We start from the raw sequence: 17,779 nt of genomic DNA, 5'->3' as shown, positions 1-17,779 counted from the left end.
AAGACTTAGGCTGTAACAGTTTTAACAGACCAGCAAAAGTGCTGCTTTGTCAACCCAGATTGCTCTTGAATTTGAAATATTTCGCTGATACTTTATACCAACATGACTGCAGGGTAAACATGAAATGTATAAATGCAGCATGAGAAAATAGAACGCTCCAAGAATCTGCAGGGCAGCGCAGTAAAATCTGAATTACAGAAGAATTACCTTTTATAAAACAGAAATGGACAATTAGGTGATAAATCAAAAGTGAGAAAAGACAGGAGAGAAGAGATTGCTTGATGGGGGAGGACTCCATTCTTGATGGGGGAGGACTCCATTCGGTTTTTATGCCTCAACCTCAGAATAACATTACTACTCAAGGACACCAGAGGCCGAATTACAGTTACAAAGAAATTCCCAAATAAGTGGCAATATAAACTGCATTGTACTTCACAGGACACAGTTCCTCACCCCTTCTCACCCCACAAATTTTTTGTCTTGACCACTGTAATGAATAAATTACCCAAGAAGCCAGAGTAGCAACTGAGTTGAATAGCCCCAGTGCAGAAGTCCACTTAGGACCTGAAATTCATATCATGGTCTCAGGCACTATATGTCAATAAGAAAGTGATTAAAAAATAAAGGCGTAGAAATACTAATACAAGTAAAAAATAGTTCTTGGTGAATGGTCTCTGGAACTGCACTTTTCAGCACCACCACAACAAAAAGACAGGAAGCAGAGCAGCCCAGCACACTGACCCAGAGCTCAAAACCAAAGTTCCCCTTGGAACATCCAAGCAAGTTTTGTTACTGTGATCACTTACAATCAAAGCCAAAAAAAAAGGTTAAGTCTAAAGCACATCTAGAACAGACACTCCAGAAGAATAAAGGAGGAAAAAAACACAAGTCTTCAACAATGTTAAAAGACAATCTGTAAACAAAGTCAGACAGTAGGAACTCCCAATATGATTTTTAATATGCGCATCCTGGGGTGAAGCCCACCCAAAAGCACCATCCAGATGAGGAAGATCTTGACTACATCTCCACAGCCCTGACCAGATTAATCCAGTAAGAGTCTGAAAGCAAGGAGTGAGCTCCACCTCTTACTATCACACAAGCAACATGAGAAATCTTTGTCAGGGTATTATAGATACTGCAACAGTACAGAGTCCACATTTGACCACCTGTGCAGGTATCTAGATACTTACCATGGGAATTTCAAGGATAAGTACCTCGAAAAAGTTACTAAGCTTCCTAGCCATTACAAGCAAATACATTTTTTTAAGATGCAAGATTCACATAATCGAAAAACATATAAGAACCACTGACAAAATTCTCTGGAGTTAGACCCTGGTAAGCCATCAAGAGTGATTTTAAAGGAACCAGTTACTCAGTTATGATACCACCACTTGTAATACTAACAAAAGCTGTGACAGTGAACCACTGCTGGCTGATCTTAGGTACCAACAGGAGCTTAGGAAAAACCAGAGCATCTGACTATATTTGAAGAGTTATCCACGGGTAGCTTTGAAGCAAGGAAACAAAATTCATCCTATTACAAAACTGCCTTGGAGGCAACTAAAACCAAACACCATACAGAACATTTTCTGCTTTCTTCTTGACAGTGTGAGAGAAAGGATGTGCAGAGAGAAGAGAAATGGGAAAGGATGGGACCACAAAAGCATTATTATCCTTTTCATTTTCTTTAGGTGGTGCTTTTTGTACCTCCCCGTAGACCATTAGCACGGCATAAACTAAGGGGCACACATGTTACTTATTTGCTTGGAAATTAAAGCAAGTAAAAGAATTCAGACAGCAAGGTACCTCCCCTTTCACATAATATATTATGATTGTCCTAGCTTCAGGGTTTTATTGCTCTCCCCTAAATTATTGTATTAATTTATCATTTCTGTTTGTTTTGGTTTTTTTTGAGTTCTATCCTTTCAACATTCAGAAGGGAGTTTTACTTTCATGAGTCGTGCTGCGAAATAAGTGTTTTTCATATACTTTTCCAGAGAACCAAGGCAGCTTTTACAGTTTCACAGTATGTTTGGGATTGGAAGGGACCTCAAAAGATCATCTAGTCCAATCCCCCTGCTGGAGCAGGAACGCCTAGGTGAGGTCGCACAGGAACATGTCCAGGCGGGTTTTGAATGTCTCCAGAGAAGGAGACTCCACAACCTCCCTGGGCAGCCTGTTCCAGTGCTCTGTCACCCTCACTGAGAAGAAGTTTCTTCTCAAATTTAAGCGGAACCTCTTGTGTTCCAGCTTGATCCCATTACCCCTTGTCCTATCATTGTTTGCCACCGAGAAGAGCCTGGCTCCATCCTCATGGCACTCACCCTTTATATATTTATAAACATTAATGAGGTCCCCCCTTAGTCTCCTCTTCTCCAAAATAAAGAGACCCAGCTCCCTCAGCCTTTCTTCATAAGGGAGATGCTCCACTCCCTTAATCATCTTTGTTGCCCTACGCTGGACCCTCTCCAGCAGCTCCCTGTCCTTCTTGAACTGAGGGGCCCAGAACTGGACACAATATTCCAGATGTGGTCTCACCAGGGCGGAGTAGAGGGGAAGGAGAACCTCTCTGGATCTACTAACCACCCCCCTTCTAATACACCCCAGGATGCCATTGGCCTTCCTGGCCACAAGGGCACAGTGCTGGCTCATGGTCATCCTGTTGTCCACCAGGACCCCCAGGTCCCTTTCCCCTACACTGCTCTCTAATATGTAATTTCCCAACCTATACTGGAACCTGGGGTTGTTCCTGCCCAGATGCAGGACTCTACACTTTCCCTTGTTAAATTTCATCAGGTTATTCCCCGCCCAACTCTCCAGCCTGTCCAGGTCCCGCTGGATGGCAGCACAGCCTTCTGGCGTGTCAGCCACTCCTCCCAGCTTGGTGTCATAAGCAAACTTGCTGATAGTACACTCTATTCCCTCGTCTAAATCGTTAATGAATATATTGAATAATATTGGCCCCAGTACTGACCCTTGAGGCACTCCACTAGATACTGGCCTCCAACTAGACTCCGCACCATTGACTATCACTCTCTGGCTTCTCTCCTTAAGCCAGTTTGCAACCCACCTCACTTCTCTATTGTCTATACCACACCTTCTCAACTTAGCTGTGAGGATGCTGTGGGAGACTGTGTCAAAGGCTTTACTGAAGTCAAGGTAGACAACATCCACCGCTCTGCCATCATCCATCTACCTTGTTACATTTTAGCTTTTTAAACTTTTTTGTTTTAACTGTAAAATACATTTGCATCTCCAAAACTCAAGAATTCTCAGCTTTCATGCTAACAGCAAGGTTAAGAAAGAGCAATATACACAATTCCTTTACTCTGTGCTGTAGTGTGATTAATGTTAAAACATTTTTAAATTGTACCGCATGTTAAAACAGGAAACCCAGAAACATCCATTTGTCGTCTTGACGAGTGAAATATTAATCCATTTTGGTCCTTTATCGTGACAGTATAAAAGCTTGATGCTAAGAAGCAACACAGTCCCAAAGAAAAAAACAAAACAACAACAATATCCTGAGACACAACAGACCTGTATTTTCTTCCTTGCTCAGCCACAGGTCTATTATGTGGCTTTGCAGATAAAGGTATAATCTCCTTACTTCCATTGTCTTGCACCATCTTTGTTTATGGGGTGGGGGGGGGAGAGGGGAGCACTGCAAGTGCTTATTAGCAGGTGCTTGTATTGTCCGGGTTCAACCTCAGCTTGTGAAAAATAGGATACCACATGATCTTGCTCTTTGGTCCTGAGGTGTGGGCATGTGAAGTCCTTTTCCACCTCCTTTCTTTGTGTTTGAAGATGTTTAGAAAACACACTTGACCTATATCCACTTTTTTCAATTCACAGACCACTAAACTTTTGCTACATTATGTCAGTTGAATTTACTGTAGCTTCTCAACATCAGAGTAATAAATGTCTTGGTAAGAAAAGAAGACAATTTCCCTCTATTTGCTTTTTCCCCTTTGGCAAATCATTCTATTTACACAGGCCTTTGGAACAAAAGAATATAGTCTCCATTCTGCAAGTATTCAAATCCAAGCAAACACTGCTTTATTGAATATAGCATTTAATTTAGACGCAGATTATTCAGTGCTAGAGAAGCTGCAATTCAAAGGTGAACAACAAAAGGCCTGCTAAACATGACAAATACACTTCTCAGCACTTAAGTTTAAATTACAGCAAGGGGAAAAACCTGTTGTTAAACTAACTTGGAAATACACGTTGCTCCCATTTTCCACTTTCTTCAGTGACAGATAGTATCAGTAAGAAAATTGCCAGGAAAGTCCATCAAGAAGGGAAATTCTATAACGGAACACAGGAGGCGTGCTTGGTTTTATAGCACCTTCACTCCTTTCTCAAGATCAATGATCTGAAGACTTCTTTGTATATCTTGAGGCATAAATACATCCGTCTTAATAAAAGAGCAACTGATATTAGCACATGGGGAACCATATGAGTATGTCAGACTTACGAAATTCTTACTGCTTTTGTTAGGCTTATCTTAAACAAAAAAAATCAAGCTTTTTAAAGAACCATTCACCAAAAACAAAACCCACGAAACCACCATCAAACTAGTCCTCCTCACTCTTCTTTAGTAGCTGGGAAGGAAAAGTCACAGATCTAACAGCGAGTACTTGCTCACTGTTTCAACGTGGGTGAACCAGAAGCCACAATGTCTTTGGCCTCATCAAGTATTATGTGCCAGAGCACATAATTTATTTAGGAGAATGAGATCATCATAAAGTGGTACCAGATCATGTTTTTCTTCTCCTTCACTGTCTTAAGTCCCTCCTGCTCTCTTTGTCTTCTGATCCATGTTTTTCATCATTTTTAAATTTCAATTTTTAATTAAATACTCTCTAGGGGTTCAAGAGAAGTACATTCTTAATTCAATCTAGTTCTGCAGCTGCTCAGTGGTGAGAATGGTTAATTAAATCAACCATAGTGCCAGACACAAAGTTCAAGGAACTGTATTTCCTCAACAGGTCATACAGGTCTGCTACTGTTCACTCTATCTATATTGCCATCTATTCCTCAAACTTACCTTCTACTTTGCTATGACCATGAAGATTCACAGCAGACTCTACCCAATTTCAGGTAATTGAAATGAACGTTTGTAGTAACCACAATAAACTGGACTTTATTTTTTACAACAACTCTACATTTCTGTGGCTCTTCAAGTTACTAAGAACTTCTCTTAACTAGCCTTAAATAGTCCCTCTCCATCTCATATAAGGCAAAATTAAGCATTTTAGATGTTTCTGGTATTTTCACTAGACTATACAAAACAGTGTTGTAGAAAAACAAAGAGAAACTACGTTTCTAGCAAGTCAGAGGTAAGAGATTTCAGTAGCAAAGAGGCATAACTTGGAATTGCTGAATAAGAACATTGGCTGATTGCTTCTGCTAACAGAAGCAGCATTAAAAGAATAAAATAATTGTTTTATTCTGCTATTAGGTTTCAGAGTTAAGCATCCAAGGCAGTAAGAAAGTAAGCCCAGGAGTATTTGAAATATTATTTCAAGCTTTCATTTTCTCTGGAAGTCAAGACAACATTTATATAACATTTATAATCGACTGTGCTGAACAATGGGACAATTAGACAACCTCCTCTGAAAAGGCCATGCTCACTTTTTGCCTGGTCTTTGTGGACAGACCTGGGCAGGAGGGAAGATGTACACTTGTATTCAATGTGGATTCTGTCTGCTTCATTTCCAAACTTCATGGTTCAGCCCATACTGACAGCAGGAGGTTGGCCTGTTGGGCAGGAGCCTCCCCGCTCCGACACAGCAGAGACCACGTCGCAGGTTTGAACATAGGAGACCTCTGGCCAGACGGCAATCTGCAGGGAAGGTGAGGACCATGTGCAGCAATCTGTGTTGTCAGAAACCAGTGGAATAAACACGTGGTTCAGAGTCACTCTCAGCAGCCCTCCTTGCCCTCCCCACTGAAGAGGGAGAGCCCATATCACCTCTGTAACACAGAGGTTTTAAAAAGAGAGATGGGTTTCACTGGCTTTACATCTCTTAAGGTTTATGTTGAAACTGAAAAATGCTGGATGGGAATAGGCAGAACCAGAGGGAATTAGAACATATGCTTAGTATTAATGAAGGATACTTAGTAAGTTTTCTTCTCTTACAGGCTGGTACTCCCTTAAGGGGTTTCAGTAAACTCAGAACAATAACAACAACAATTAATACTAAGATACCACACAGTGTGCCTACAGGAAAGCTTGAGCTTAATATTTTTATAGGTCACTCACTAACAGACTTTAAAAGCTTACAGAGAAGTTACTGGGAGGAGAGAAGTTCTGTGCCTCTGTGGTTGCAGGAACCTTCAGACCTCCCAGAACTGTCACAGTGTCAACATTATCTAATAACAAGGTTCTTCTGAGATTTAGAGCATGACAGCATCTTGCTCCATCAACATACTTTACAGCTTCCATCCTTCCAAACTTCAAATATGGTACAGTCCACAGCCTTAAGGAATCTTCCCACATCATGAATTAAATTTGGGGAGAAAGTCTCACAATACATTTGATATGATTTACCATCATCTATTTCAACACCTTTAAAACATTCAGCAATGTGGGAGGAAAATACCATTTTGGTGATTTTCTTCCCACTAAAGGAGGCCTTGAATTTTAGATCCATTATGTCCAAATTGACCCTGAACAATAAATCAAGAAAACCCATCTCAAACTTTCAAGATTTATATTACAGGACTGACCTAACACAGTAAGCCAGAAACAGCAGGGTAGAAACCAGATATTTTAGTCCTACAAGAGGTGAAACAGACAAAGCAGAAGGCATTGAGGATGAAATATGTCATTCATGAAGACCTGGCCATTTCAGGTAATTATACGGCTTATGAGTAACATTCTTACATTTGGTTGCTGCTTCCTTCCCCCTGCTGCCACCCCCCTGCTTCCTCCCCTAAACTCAGTATTATTGTCCAATTTTAAAAGTCAGTCTTGCTTGCTACCTTGGACAGACTGACCTTTCCTATTCTATCAGCCAGGCAAACAGCGCTGTAGCTCCTTCCAGCTGCGCAATGCCACGGCTGACTAGGGAATTGGTACTGACAGACATTTCCAGGCCACAAACACTGCTGTGATTTTCTTGCCATTTTAAGTCTATAAACAGCACAAACAGAAGCAGAACTGGGGCCTGTCAAGGTACAAATAATGGAGAACAAAGCTACTAAATGATGAGAAAGTGGTTCTAAAAAAAAAAAAATCTTTCCTCTTTGTATTGGGACATGTGAGGCTTGAGCTGAAGTGCCTGCTGTGCCACATCAAGGGCGAAGGACAACGCCTGACCCCTCTCACAAAGGTGACTGCCCAGTCAAGTCACCAGATGTTCATTTGCTGGAGCTGATTCCAGCATGGACCTAAAGAACCAACTGTTTGTGTCAACCATGCCATGCTGCTGTGAAGTGTTGTAGTTCTGAAGATTCAACCTTTTCCAGCAAAACACTGCCAAGGATTTCTTGGCTGGTTGAGACAAATACAGCATACAGCTTGTCCTCTCCCTGACACCACCCAACCTAGAGAAGCCTAAAGTTCAATTACACCTGCATTACAATACAATTACAGTCTAGACACAGCCTTGCTCTAACGCTAAGGTCATGGCTGAAGCTGTGAAGACTTGCATTGCTACACTTGATCTTCTACTTGCACTTCTGCATGGGCATGAATGACTGCCAACAAAATCGGTGAGGTTTGCTGGAGTAAATAACTAAAAGAAAATTTATTCCTAGGCATGAACAAATCCAATATGCAGCAAGAGCCTGGTAAGAAGCATTATTGCAGTCTTCAGGTTACATGGCAAGTTTCCAATAGCCCCAGAAACCAAAGACAAAATCTGCAAGTCCCTCTGTATTTGCCCCCATATCTGAACTTCAAATCTACGACATGACTTCATTACAGATTGTGACCCTTTGAACTCTCTTTCACTGCAATCATTCTAAGCTAATAGCAGTAGAACTGCACATACTCCAACTCAAGTGTATTTTGGTATTACTAAATAAAAAAAGTGGAACTTGTTTCTGTATTAGCAAGAGGCTACATCATAAGGTATTCAAGCAACTCTCATTAATTTTGGTGACAATTTCAGTAGTTTGCTCTTAGCAAGAGCATGGTACCATTTTACCTTTCAATTGAAAGCATTTTTATTTTTACCTTAACTGAAGGATAAAAGGAGAATGCTGAACGTTTTACAGGCACTAAGGATATTGAGGAAATATATAGATTAAAAAGGACACACATAGTCCTGTCACCACATTACTGAACATCAGCTTTGAGTAAAGCCATAGATAAAGCCAAATATTTAATAATTCTATGTAGGTCTTTTGAAGCTTTAGAACTGTAGAAGTTTTCAGCGGCATCTGTTCAGATGTGTATTTTTCTTACCTACTTCCCAGAGAACCATGAGGGCAGATTCAGGAACAAAAATAACTCCACAGCTTTTGATTGTCAAGTATGTGCACACAAAAGCTGCCTTTATAAAAGTGACTCTGATCACATATGATTAACATCTTTTCGAGTAAGGAAGTAATGCTATGAAAATGCATTTTTAAAAAAAGAGGTTTCTTTTAAAAAAGACTTGTTAAATCTGCTTACTGTTGTTGACACTCCTTGATGAGCTTTGTTCAGCTTTAACTTAAATGCCACAGAAAGAACAATTTGCACAGAAAATGTGTCAAGAATGTAACCAATTAAGCAACAATTCTACCGAGTACTTTCAGAACACTCCTTAGCAAGACAGAAGGCACCACTAACTACAGCAACAGGCTTAAAACATTGAATAAAGCATTATTCAAGTGTATATACACCTCTAAACCACTCAGCTTACAAAGTTATCAAACACACTTAAGTGTTTGACATACTGGCTATTGCTCAACTACAGCTCTAAACACAGATTGACATTCCCATATCCTACAGTACAGGTATTTCTCATTAAAATCCTGTTATAACTCTGCATTTAATACATATCTAAATTGCAATCAAGAAAGCTACAGATATCAGTGGTGGTGGAGGTGAAAAGCCTCTTGTAGTCTGTAACAACTGTTCTCTAAGATATAAAAAGCAAAGCAGGGAAAGGTGTTTTCAGAGAGCTCCCAGGACTGTGAAACAAACCTATTCTAGAGGAAGATTGATGAAGGCTTCTAGGCCACATTCCTGGTTTTATTTTATTTTGATTTACAAGAGACAACAGCAATATATACCATACATTTTATATAACTCTCACAATTCCTTTTGTGAACTGCATACTCGCATACAAGAGTGAAGTCAAGCTAAGAGGTCTTCAAGTCATCTGTGTAATAAACAACTGTCACTTAAGATTACCTTACTGATGGTTTTGTAAATGCAAAGGACAGACAGACTTTTCCCACTCATTTCTACCAGAAAAAGACTTCAGAACTGAAAATATTTACATTTTGCATAAAATCACTGAATGAATTGATTTGTGTCCAATATGAGACAGGCTGTCCCTACAGGAATGTTGCAATTCTGATTTCAAGCTCTGAGTTTATTTCAGAAATAGAGGAAACATGCAGCCTCATTCACTAAGGAACATTTCCTGAATAAATATGCAAATCAGCCCCAAAACTAATTAGAGAAAAGAAAAGAAGGGTCTTGTCATCACATATTATGCCATAAAAATAACAGGGGGAAAAAAAAGAATAAAAATCAAAGGCAGCCCAAGCTTTAAATGTGAGGCTGCAAATGGATCTCAAGGGACCTGTTAATCCCTGACTCACCTGTACAGCTCCATGCTATAACACACAAACATTTCCCATCTTTGGAACCTGACATGGACAGTACACATTCTGCTGACTACAGCTAACTTTGGATTAACAGGCTTCTGTAGGTTTGTCTCCCTTACAGCTCCACAGTTTTCTTCTGCACTTACGCCTTCATCTTAACCTCTAATATTCTCCAAGTATCTAACATAGACAAGAAATTGTTGCCTGCTGAGAGGAGAAAACATGCAAAAATGTATTGCAAGATGTTTATCTCAGATCCAGAAGAAAAGAGTATCTTTATTCCCCCACCCTGAATCTACACCAAACAAAATAATTTATAGGCTTTTCTGTTACTACTTTTATTAAAGACAGGGCTTTTTGTTAAGAAGATTTTTCTTCTTCAGAAAAGAGGCGAATGGGTAGTTGTCAGGTCTCTTGCACTAAAGAAACAAAACAGAAAACAGAACTTTCTAACCACTAATTGCACCTTTTCACAATGGCAGCTCAGTTATGAGACTGCTTTTCCTCTGCTATACTTTGAACGAGAGCAGTTATGCAGCTCTATAGTCTATTTTACTTACCTTTCTTTTGTCTTCATCTGCTGGATCAAATCTGAAAATGGCCTGATTCTGTGAAAAAAGAGAAGAGTTTGCATTTGTTACATGAACAACAGCTGCCAAGTAGGTAATACCTGAAAAACTGTTATAGAACTTGAGGAGTCTGGTTCAAACCAGCCTCTGCTAACGAGGCCATAACCATGTCCACTCATGTCCTTTTCCATTCTACCCAACAGCAAAAGCTTCACCAAGTGGCTCCAACTAAGGATTTCACCATTATCTCACTACTGGTGCCGAGCAAACCATGGCCTGGGGCCTGCACTTCTGAGGTGAGTTAACAGCCTCACATGTGGCACTTTACAGGGTGAAAAACACTAGTTACAGCTTTGTGTTGTTATTATTATATTGATATATTAAGATATCTTATTACTCAGACTCTTCCCTGGGCAGTTCCTGTTTACGAGCTTTTAACTGCACTTTAAAGTGTCCCAAAAGAACAACCATAGTATAATCTTGCCCAGAAAACATGTAGTATAAATCAAATAAGCCTTACTACAACGACTGCCAGTTTCTGTAGTGTGGCAATTTCCATAACACATTAACAAGGTATTTGTTTCTCTGGAACAGTTAAACACAAGATCTAAAGGTCTAAAACACAAGGTCTAAAAACAAGTACTTACTTCCTGTTAAACACTTCAAAGAGTAATTGAATCTAGTTCTATGTTAGTCTCCTAAGCTATGTTATTAGTGAAATATTACTCAAATGACAGAGTTTATTCTGCCAGTCAAAGAAAACAGCAGTAATACCAGAGAGTTATTTTAATGGTATTTTAAAACTTCCAAGCTAAATGATTAAGCATGACGAACAGCTTTTAAAAAAATAAAAGTCTCAGTTTCTATTATTTCTAAAACACAACTTGCTACATCATGCAAATGACTGAAAATCAAAAGCGACCCTCCACTGCACATTTGCAGGCCTCTTGCATTTCATGACACAAGCTCAGACCTCCACAGAAAGGCCTTGGACACCTACATCAAGGGTTACCAATATCAGATCCTTGAGGATGGCAGGAAAATAATTCCTTTCTCTTACGTGGCTCCCTAATTAACACAGTTGAATGACAAGTTCAGCAAATGCCAGCCAAAGGCAGGTGAATATTAACTGATAAGCAACTAAACATGAGAGGACAATCTTTGCATTTGCACAAGAACTCTTTTGAAACTTGGAAATGTACTGACAGCAAGTAGTCTAAGCGCTAGAGAAGCAGAGATTTGGAATAATCGTTGCAAACGGGACAACATAGAGGAGCAAGAACAGACCTACTGATTTCTCTCATAGTTTTTCTATAGCCATCTGCACCTTTAGAACTACACTTAATCCATCCTCTCTTTTCAATTAAAGCACATTTAATCCATTATTTGGAAAGAAAACTAAGAAAACCTAAAGCCCAGAAGAGGTATGGGTAAAGATAAGGAACGTGGAGTACTCATCCCAATCTTTGCTGGCCAACAGGTAACATATCTGAGTTAGTAACACATTGCACAGAAAAAGAGACGTAGGAAACATTAACCAAACTTCTTAACAAGAAACACAGTAAGAGAAATGTCATTTTGAAATGATATTAAGATTCCCATGCCACTTCAAAAGAAGTATTTAGCTACACACCTAACTCCAATACTTCATTCAAAGACCTGGAATGCTGAACAGAAACCACATCAGCTTGAGAATTCAACTATCCTTGGAGAACTCAACTTAAGCCTGCATAATTATCTGTGGAAGCTGCTGAGAAGGCATAAAATCCAGTATTGCAAATTGAAGAACAAATGTTTGTGTGCACTTTTTGATGAAACACATTTAACAAAGGGTCGTCAAGAGTAAAGACAGGAGATCAGAATCCTTCCTCTGTACCTTAGAGGTCAGTGAGTTACAGCAGTTAGATGCACCTAAGCAAACTCTACATCTACCAACCCTTCAGAAAAAGTGTTCTGCAGCTGCAGCAATTCCTACATTTTAATTTCATGTGCACAAAGGCAACCTGCATTAAGACTGTTGCTCAAGCTTCTTCTAGAAGCTCAACTCTGTTATTGCCATTGTTACACTTAAAACATACTGCACCTAAGATAGCAAACTTCAAGCCATCCCTTGGAGGCTAAAGAACAACCGTATGCCAATCCACATTAGCTTGGCTTTTCCTCTATTCACAAAGCTAGGAAACTTGAACCAAAAACCTGAATGTTTGTTCCTGTAACAGATTTCTAAACTTCAGCAGACAGTTAGCTCAACACAACTGCATTTAAGTTACATCCAGAGCCAGATATTACATCCAGAGTCAATATCAGCTTTAGGGACTTGTGTGCCAGTCACAGAGGTGTCTACAAAAAGGACAGACACCTGACGGGTTGAGATGTGATCTTTGGAAGCAGACCACACTGAAATTTAGGTTCCAAAATGCCCCTATCAGAGGACGGGAAAAAAGAAAAAAACACCTAGCATCTAGCTTCACTCCAGTTTCTGCTTCCCAATATTACCAGGAAATCCCTTCATTTCTTGACTTTGCATAGACATATCACACTGTAATGGCAAAAGACACAAGGTACTCTTTAATAACCATCAGCATTCAAAGCTCAACCTGTTGTAACCCTGCTTTTAGCTGTCGATTCTTTCGCCTTTTCTTGGCCAGAACCACAGAAAAATCAAGCGAGGCTTGGCAGTCCATTTCACACCCCCCTGCCTCCCACTGCACGGCCTCTCCTCCACGTGTTGACGTGGTCCCTGCCAAAGCAGTGGGTGCAAATCCCCCCCTCCCGCACACCCGCTGACCTTGGCTGACCCCAAAGGCAGGTGAGCAGGCATCTAACACTATCACTGAACAGACCTCAGTGTTACTGTGCCTTGCCTCTTCCCAGAGGCACACGCAGGTTAAAAGGCTTTTGAGGCAAACTGATGCCGTGGGATGGCTCTTTTTGCAGCCTGGTGACCCGCTCAGGCGTGTAAAGCAGAGGTAAGACAGAAGGTGCGGGGGGCCAAGCCTGGCAACAGGCTTGATGTACCTGCAGTATGCTGGGTCTGTGCTGCTGTGAGAGCTGGATTTCCTGCAGGCCAGGGGTGTCAAACTCATTGTCACCGGGGACCACATCAGCCTCATAGTTGCCCTCAAAGGGCCAAATTCAAATTATGAAAATATATGATTTTGTTTTCAGGAGGGAAAGTTGATTTAAAAAAAAAGTGGATTATCTGGCAAAAGGATTTAAATTTGATGAAATAGAACAGGTGTTGGCTAATGAAACAAAGAAACTACAAAAAGCAGCTCTTGGCTTGCAAGATTCAGATGATGAAGATACAACTGTTGATGTAAGTACCTGAAAATCAGATTTAAGTTGTTTAAGGATTTCCAATACATTTGTATTTTCCCCAGTAGGTTACGTAACATGTTGTGGAATGCCTGGATTTTTGTTACTCTGTGTCCTACGCTACTGACTTAGTTAACTTCCATGAGTAAGATCTGTATGTATTCTTTGATATAAAAAACATACAGCTATGAAGGTCAAGATCTATGAGGATCTTGAAAGTCTGACTTCAGAGAACTTATTTTATTTGCAATATTAATCTTGCATAAGTGGAATAGAATGATTGCCCTCAATTACAAACATGTTTTTCTTGCAGTGTTTTAAAGAAATTTTGCCCTTTGAGGGCAACGACGAGACTGACGTGGCCCCCGGTGACAATGAGTGTGACAGCCCTGCTCTATCCATTCCCGCACACACCGCCCGCGGGCAGAGAGCGCACAGGGGAGCGGGCCAGGCTACACCGGGCAAGCCCCTGCCGGGGGAACGGCAGCCGGGGCGGTGACCGCAGGGGACCCTCCACAAAGCCGAGCCCGGGGGAGCAGGGACGGGCCCCCGCGGCCCGGTGCTGCCGAGGGCGGGGCGGTGACACCGCCGGGTGTGGGGAGCGGGGGCGGAAGGGCCGGCTCGCCCCGCAGCGGGAGAGGGAGGACGCCCGCCCTACCCCAACAGCCCGTTACCTCTTCGTTGTACTGCGCCAGGACCCGCTCCACTGCCTCGGGGCCAGTGCGCCCCTCCACGGCCTCCAGCACCGCGCCCAGCTCCATGCCCGCCGCCCGCCCGGCCCCGCTCCGCCGGCAGCAGCCGCCGCCCCGCCGCGCCCTGACCTCCCACCCCGCACCCCCCTGACGTGCCGTGACGAGACGAGACGTGACGCGACGCTCCCCTTGGAAACCGCCCGGACTGGCAGGCAGCGCTTGCGCGCTATTGGTTGGAGGGAGCGGTCGCATAGACCCTTCAGCTCTCCTATTGGCCGCCCTCCCGGCCCACTCCCGCCTGGCAACGAGAATGCGGCGAGAGGACTACATCTCCCGGCATGCCAAGCGCCGGGGCGGGCGCCGGGATCTGCGGAGTTTTAAGTGCCGCGGGGCACGATGGGTGCTGTAGTCCCTTTGGGGCGGCCAAGATCCGCGGCGGGCGAGAAGGGCGGCGAGCGGGATGAGGAAAACGGTTCGAGTCCCGAGTACCCTAGGGTTGGGGGTCCTGGTGGACAGCAAGACGACCGTGAGCCAGCACTGTGACCTCGTGGCCAAGAAGGCCAATGGCATCCTGGGGTGTATTAGAAGGGGGGTGGTTAGTAGGTCGAGAGAGGTTCTCCTTCCCCTCTACTCTGCCCTGGTGAGACCGCATGTGGAATATTGTGTCCAGTTCTGGGCCCCTCAGTTCAAGAAGGACAGGGAACTGCTGGAGAGAGTCCAGCGTAGGGCAACAAAGATGATCAAGGGAGTGGAGCATCTCCCTTATGAGGAAAGGCTGAGGGAGCTGGGGCTCTTTAGCTTGGAGGAGACTAAGGGGTGACCTTATTAATGTTTATAAATATGTAAAGGGTGAGTGTCACAAGGATGGAGCCAGGCTCTTCTCGGTGACAACCAATAACAGGACAAGGAGCAAAGGGTACAAGCTGGAACACAGGAGGTTCCGCTTAAATATGAGAAAAAACTTCTCAGTGAGGGTGACAGAGCCCTGGAACAGGCTGCCCAGGGGGGTTGTGGAGTCTCCTGCTCTGGAGACATTCAAAACCCGCCTGGACATGTTCCTGTGTAACATCCTCTAAGTGTTCTTGCTTTGATGGGGGGAATTGACTAGATGATCCTTCTAGTCCCCTTCCAATCCCTAGCATTCTGTGATTCTGTGATTCTGTGTGTGCTCAGCAGCACAAAGCACACCCTGGCACATGCCCTTCTCTTTAGGTGTTGCTGTAATATGTGACAGCAAAAGAAACCCCCTTTTCTCAAGTCTAATCCATCAGAGTCATGTGGGTACATGAAAATTCCCCGTTTCCGTTTGGAGGCAAAACCTCACTCTGTGGGGTGCATCATGGCTGCACTCCCAAAACTGCCCGTATACCCTTTCACAGAGGGGTCAGTTTGGAGGGTGTTGATGTGCGTGTGAGCAACCAGGGCAGTGTGGACTAGAGATGCCACGTTTTGTGGGGGAGGTAGCAGGAGGGGAGGGTGGGCTGCACTGGTGGAGCCTGCGGCCACAGAGCAAAGGTGAGCCACGTATCCAAAGTGCTCTGCAAGACCATAGGCTTGAACTACACTGAGAAAATATATGGTATTTTCACACTGAGGGTGCCCTATAATCAAAATTCACTGTCCAGGTAACAGAAAATGATATATCAAAATTAACAAAAAAACCCCCACAGTAATAAAACTTCAGAAGGAGTTGCAGTTGGTCTCTCCTTGAAGTTTTTATTCCTTCAGCAGCAATTTAAGAGGTCCTCGGTGGTCACGAAAATAAACCTTTCATCTCAGGAATGACTGGCACCATGGTGGAAAATACCACAGGGACAGGGAGGTTCCATCTGCAGATGGATGGTGGCCCCAAAGAGCTCTGAAGGTGCTCAAACGTGTCGGTGTGTGCTCGTGTGTGTTTAAGACCCAAACTAGGCTCTGAATTTTCTGGTTAGGGGGTTTCTTGCCACAGTGGGTTGAACAGAGTTACAAAACCAGAACAACATAGTCATTGAATGGCAAGGAGTAACAAAATCCAGCCCAAAGTGCGTAACCATTTCTTCTCAGTCAGGTCCATGTCTATACTACTGCAGCTTTTGAGAGAAACCCAGTAAAAGTAATCCTTTGTTTGTTTGTTTTACAATTCTATCATAAACCATAAGCCTGCTTAGTTTTACTTCACAGCACAGCATAACACTAATTTTTCTTTTACATTGACAATTACTTTTCTATTTTAATTAAAAAGCCTAAAAAAATAAAGACTATAAAACTGTTACTGCCCTTTAAAGGCACATTGTTATTCATCATCAGTGCATTTTAGTTTCCACTTTAGGTAGCATATGAAGGATTAGGATTTCAGTGAAAGAGAGGGACAGAATAAATTGCATCCTCTACCAAAGAACTGCCAGACCTTTTCAGATGGGTGCATACCATGAGCCCTTCCCATGTTAGTCAGCTTTATCTAAACCTTCCAAAGCAATGTCTGCCCCTGAATTTCATGGGTTTCAGGGTCAGTCACAACAGAATTGTGGGGCTGGGGAGGTCAGAGGCCATTTTTGTCAAAGGGTAGTGACCTTAGCAGCAAGAGGTAGCCTGACAAAAACAGGATTCATGCTAGTGAATGGAGTTCTCACTGTTCTTCCCCCGCTGAGTCTTTTTTCTACCTGGTAATGAAAAATCTTGAGAATTGTAATGGATTTTTATTTGGATGCATGTAGATATCTGTTTAAAAGTATTATATATGTGGTGTTAGTTAGGCTATAATATACAATAATAAAATATATTGTATAAATTACGTCTATTTATCTTTTGTTATATGTTTTAGCCCATGAGAAAGACCACACTTTAAATAAAATGCTTATTTGTTGTGAGAAGAAGGTAGAAAGACAGAAAGGGAAAAAGAAAACTAAAAAGAAAAAGCAAGAGTAAGTGAAAATGAGATGATTGAATTGTTTGGCATGTGGTATAAAAGCCTCTCCAGAATGATTTATGTAGTCACATATTTACTTTACATGCACATAAATATGTGGCTAGGCAAGAAACAGCAGTTTCAGTTGCTGTGGTCAAGGGAAAAGCGTAATGAACAGGCTGCAGGCTCTGACTCAGGAGCTTTGGCAATTTGTACTAGGATGATTTAGGAGATTCCTGCCTCTAACCAGCCGTTCTACCCAGAGATTTTCATCTTCTAATGAGCCACTGCACTTCACAGCCTGGTATATACCCCTGCCACCTGAAATCTGGGGTGGTTTATATTAATTTGGCCGATTCTGACCTGTAGTGGTCAAGGAAGGAACCTGCTTTCTCTTGCAGCGCTTCTGATGCAGATGGTGGTGGTGGCCTCTGTAGAGCTGTGTTCGGTAATCTATGTATTGCTCCCCATGTATGTCCAGTTTAAATTTCAAAGCCCTCATCAGGAAACAGTTCAAAGGTAGTTGGAAGTGC

At 42.3% G+C, this 17,779-nt stretch overlaps 1 protein-coding gene across 1 annotated transcript in view; it reads right to left on the bottom strand.

Moving 5' to 3' along the window:
• The window catches only part of RIC8B (RIC8 guanine nucleotide exchange factor B), a 37,611-nt gene extending 23,108 nt beyond the window's left edge, over positions 1 to 14,503 (bottom strand). Inside the window, exons 1-2 of the mRNA XM_065039264.1 lie at positions 14,342 to 14,503; positions 10,341 to 10,388 (exon numbers count right to left, since the gene is read on the bottom strand). Of these exons, the coding sequence (XP_064895336.1) occupies positions 10,341 to 10,388; positions 14,342 to 14,428 (135 nt within the window). The 5' untranslated portion in view covers positions 14,429 to 14,503. The remainder of the gene's footprint in view (positions 1 to 10,340; positions 10,389 to 14,341) is intronic.
• Positions 14,504 to 17,779: the final 3,276 nt, after the last annotated feature.

This window comes from Columba livia, chromosome 1 (genome assembly GCF_036013475.1).
Source record: "Columba livia isolate bColLiv1 breed racing homer chromosome 1, bColLiv1.pat.W.v2, whole genome shotgun sequence".
NCBI classification, from domain to species: Eukaryota; Metazoa; Chordata; class Aves; order Columbiformes; family Columbidae; genus Columba; species Columba livia.
Note: the sequence above shows the minus strand (reverse complement) of the source record. Positions and strands in the feature narration are given on the sequence as shown.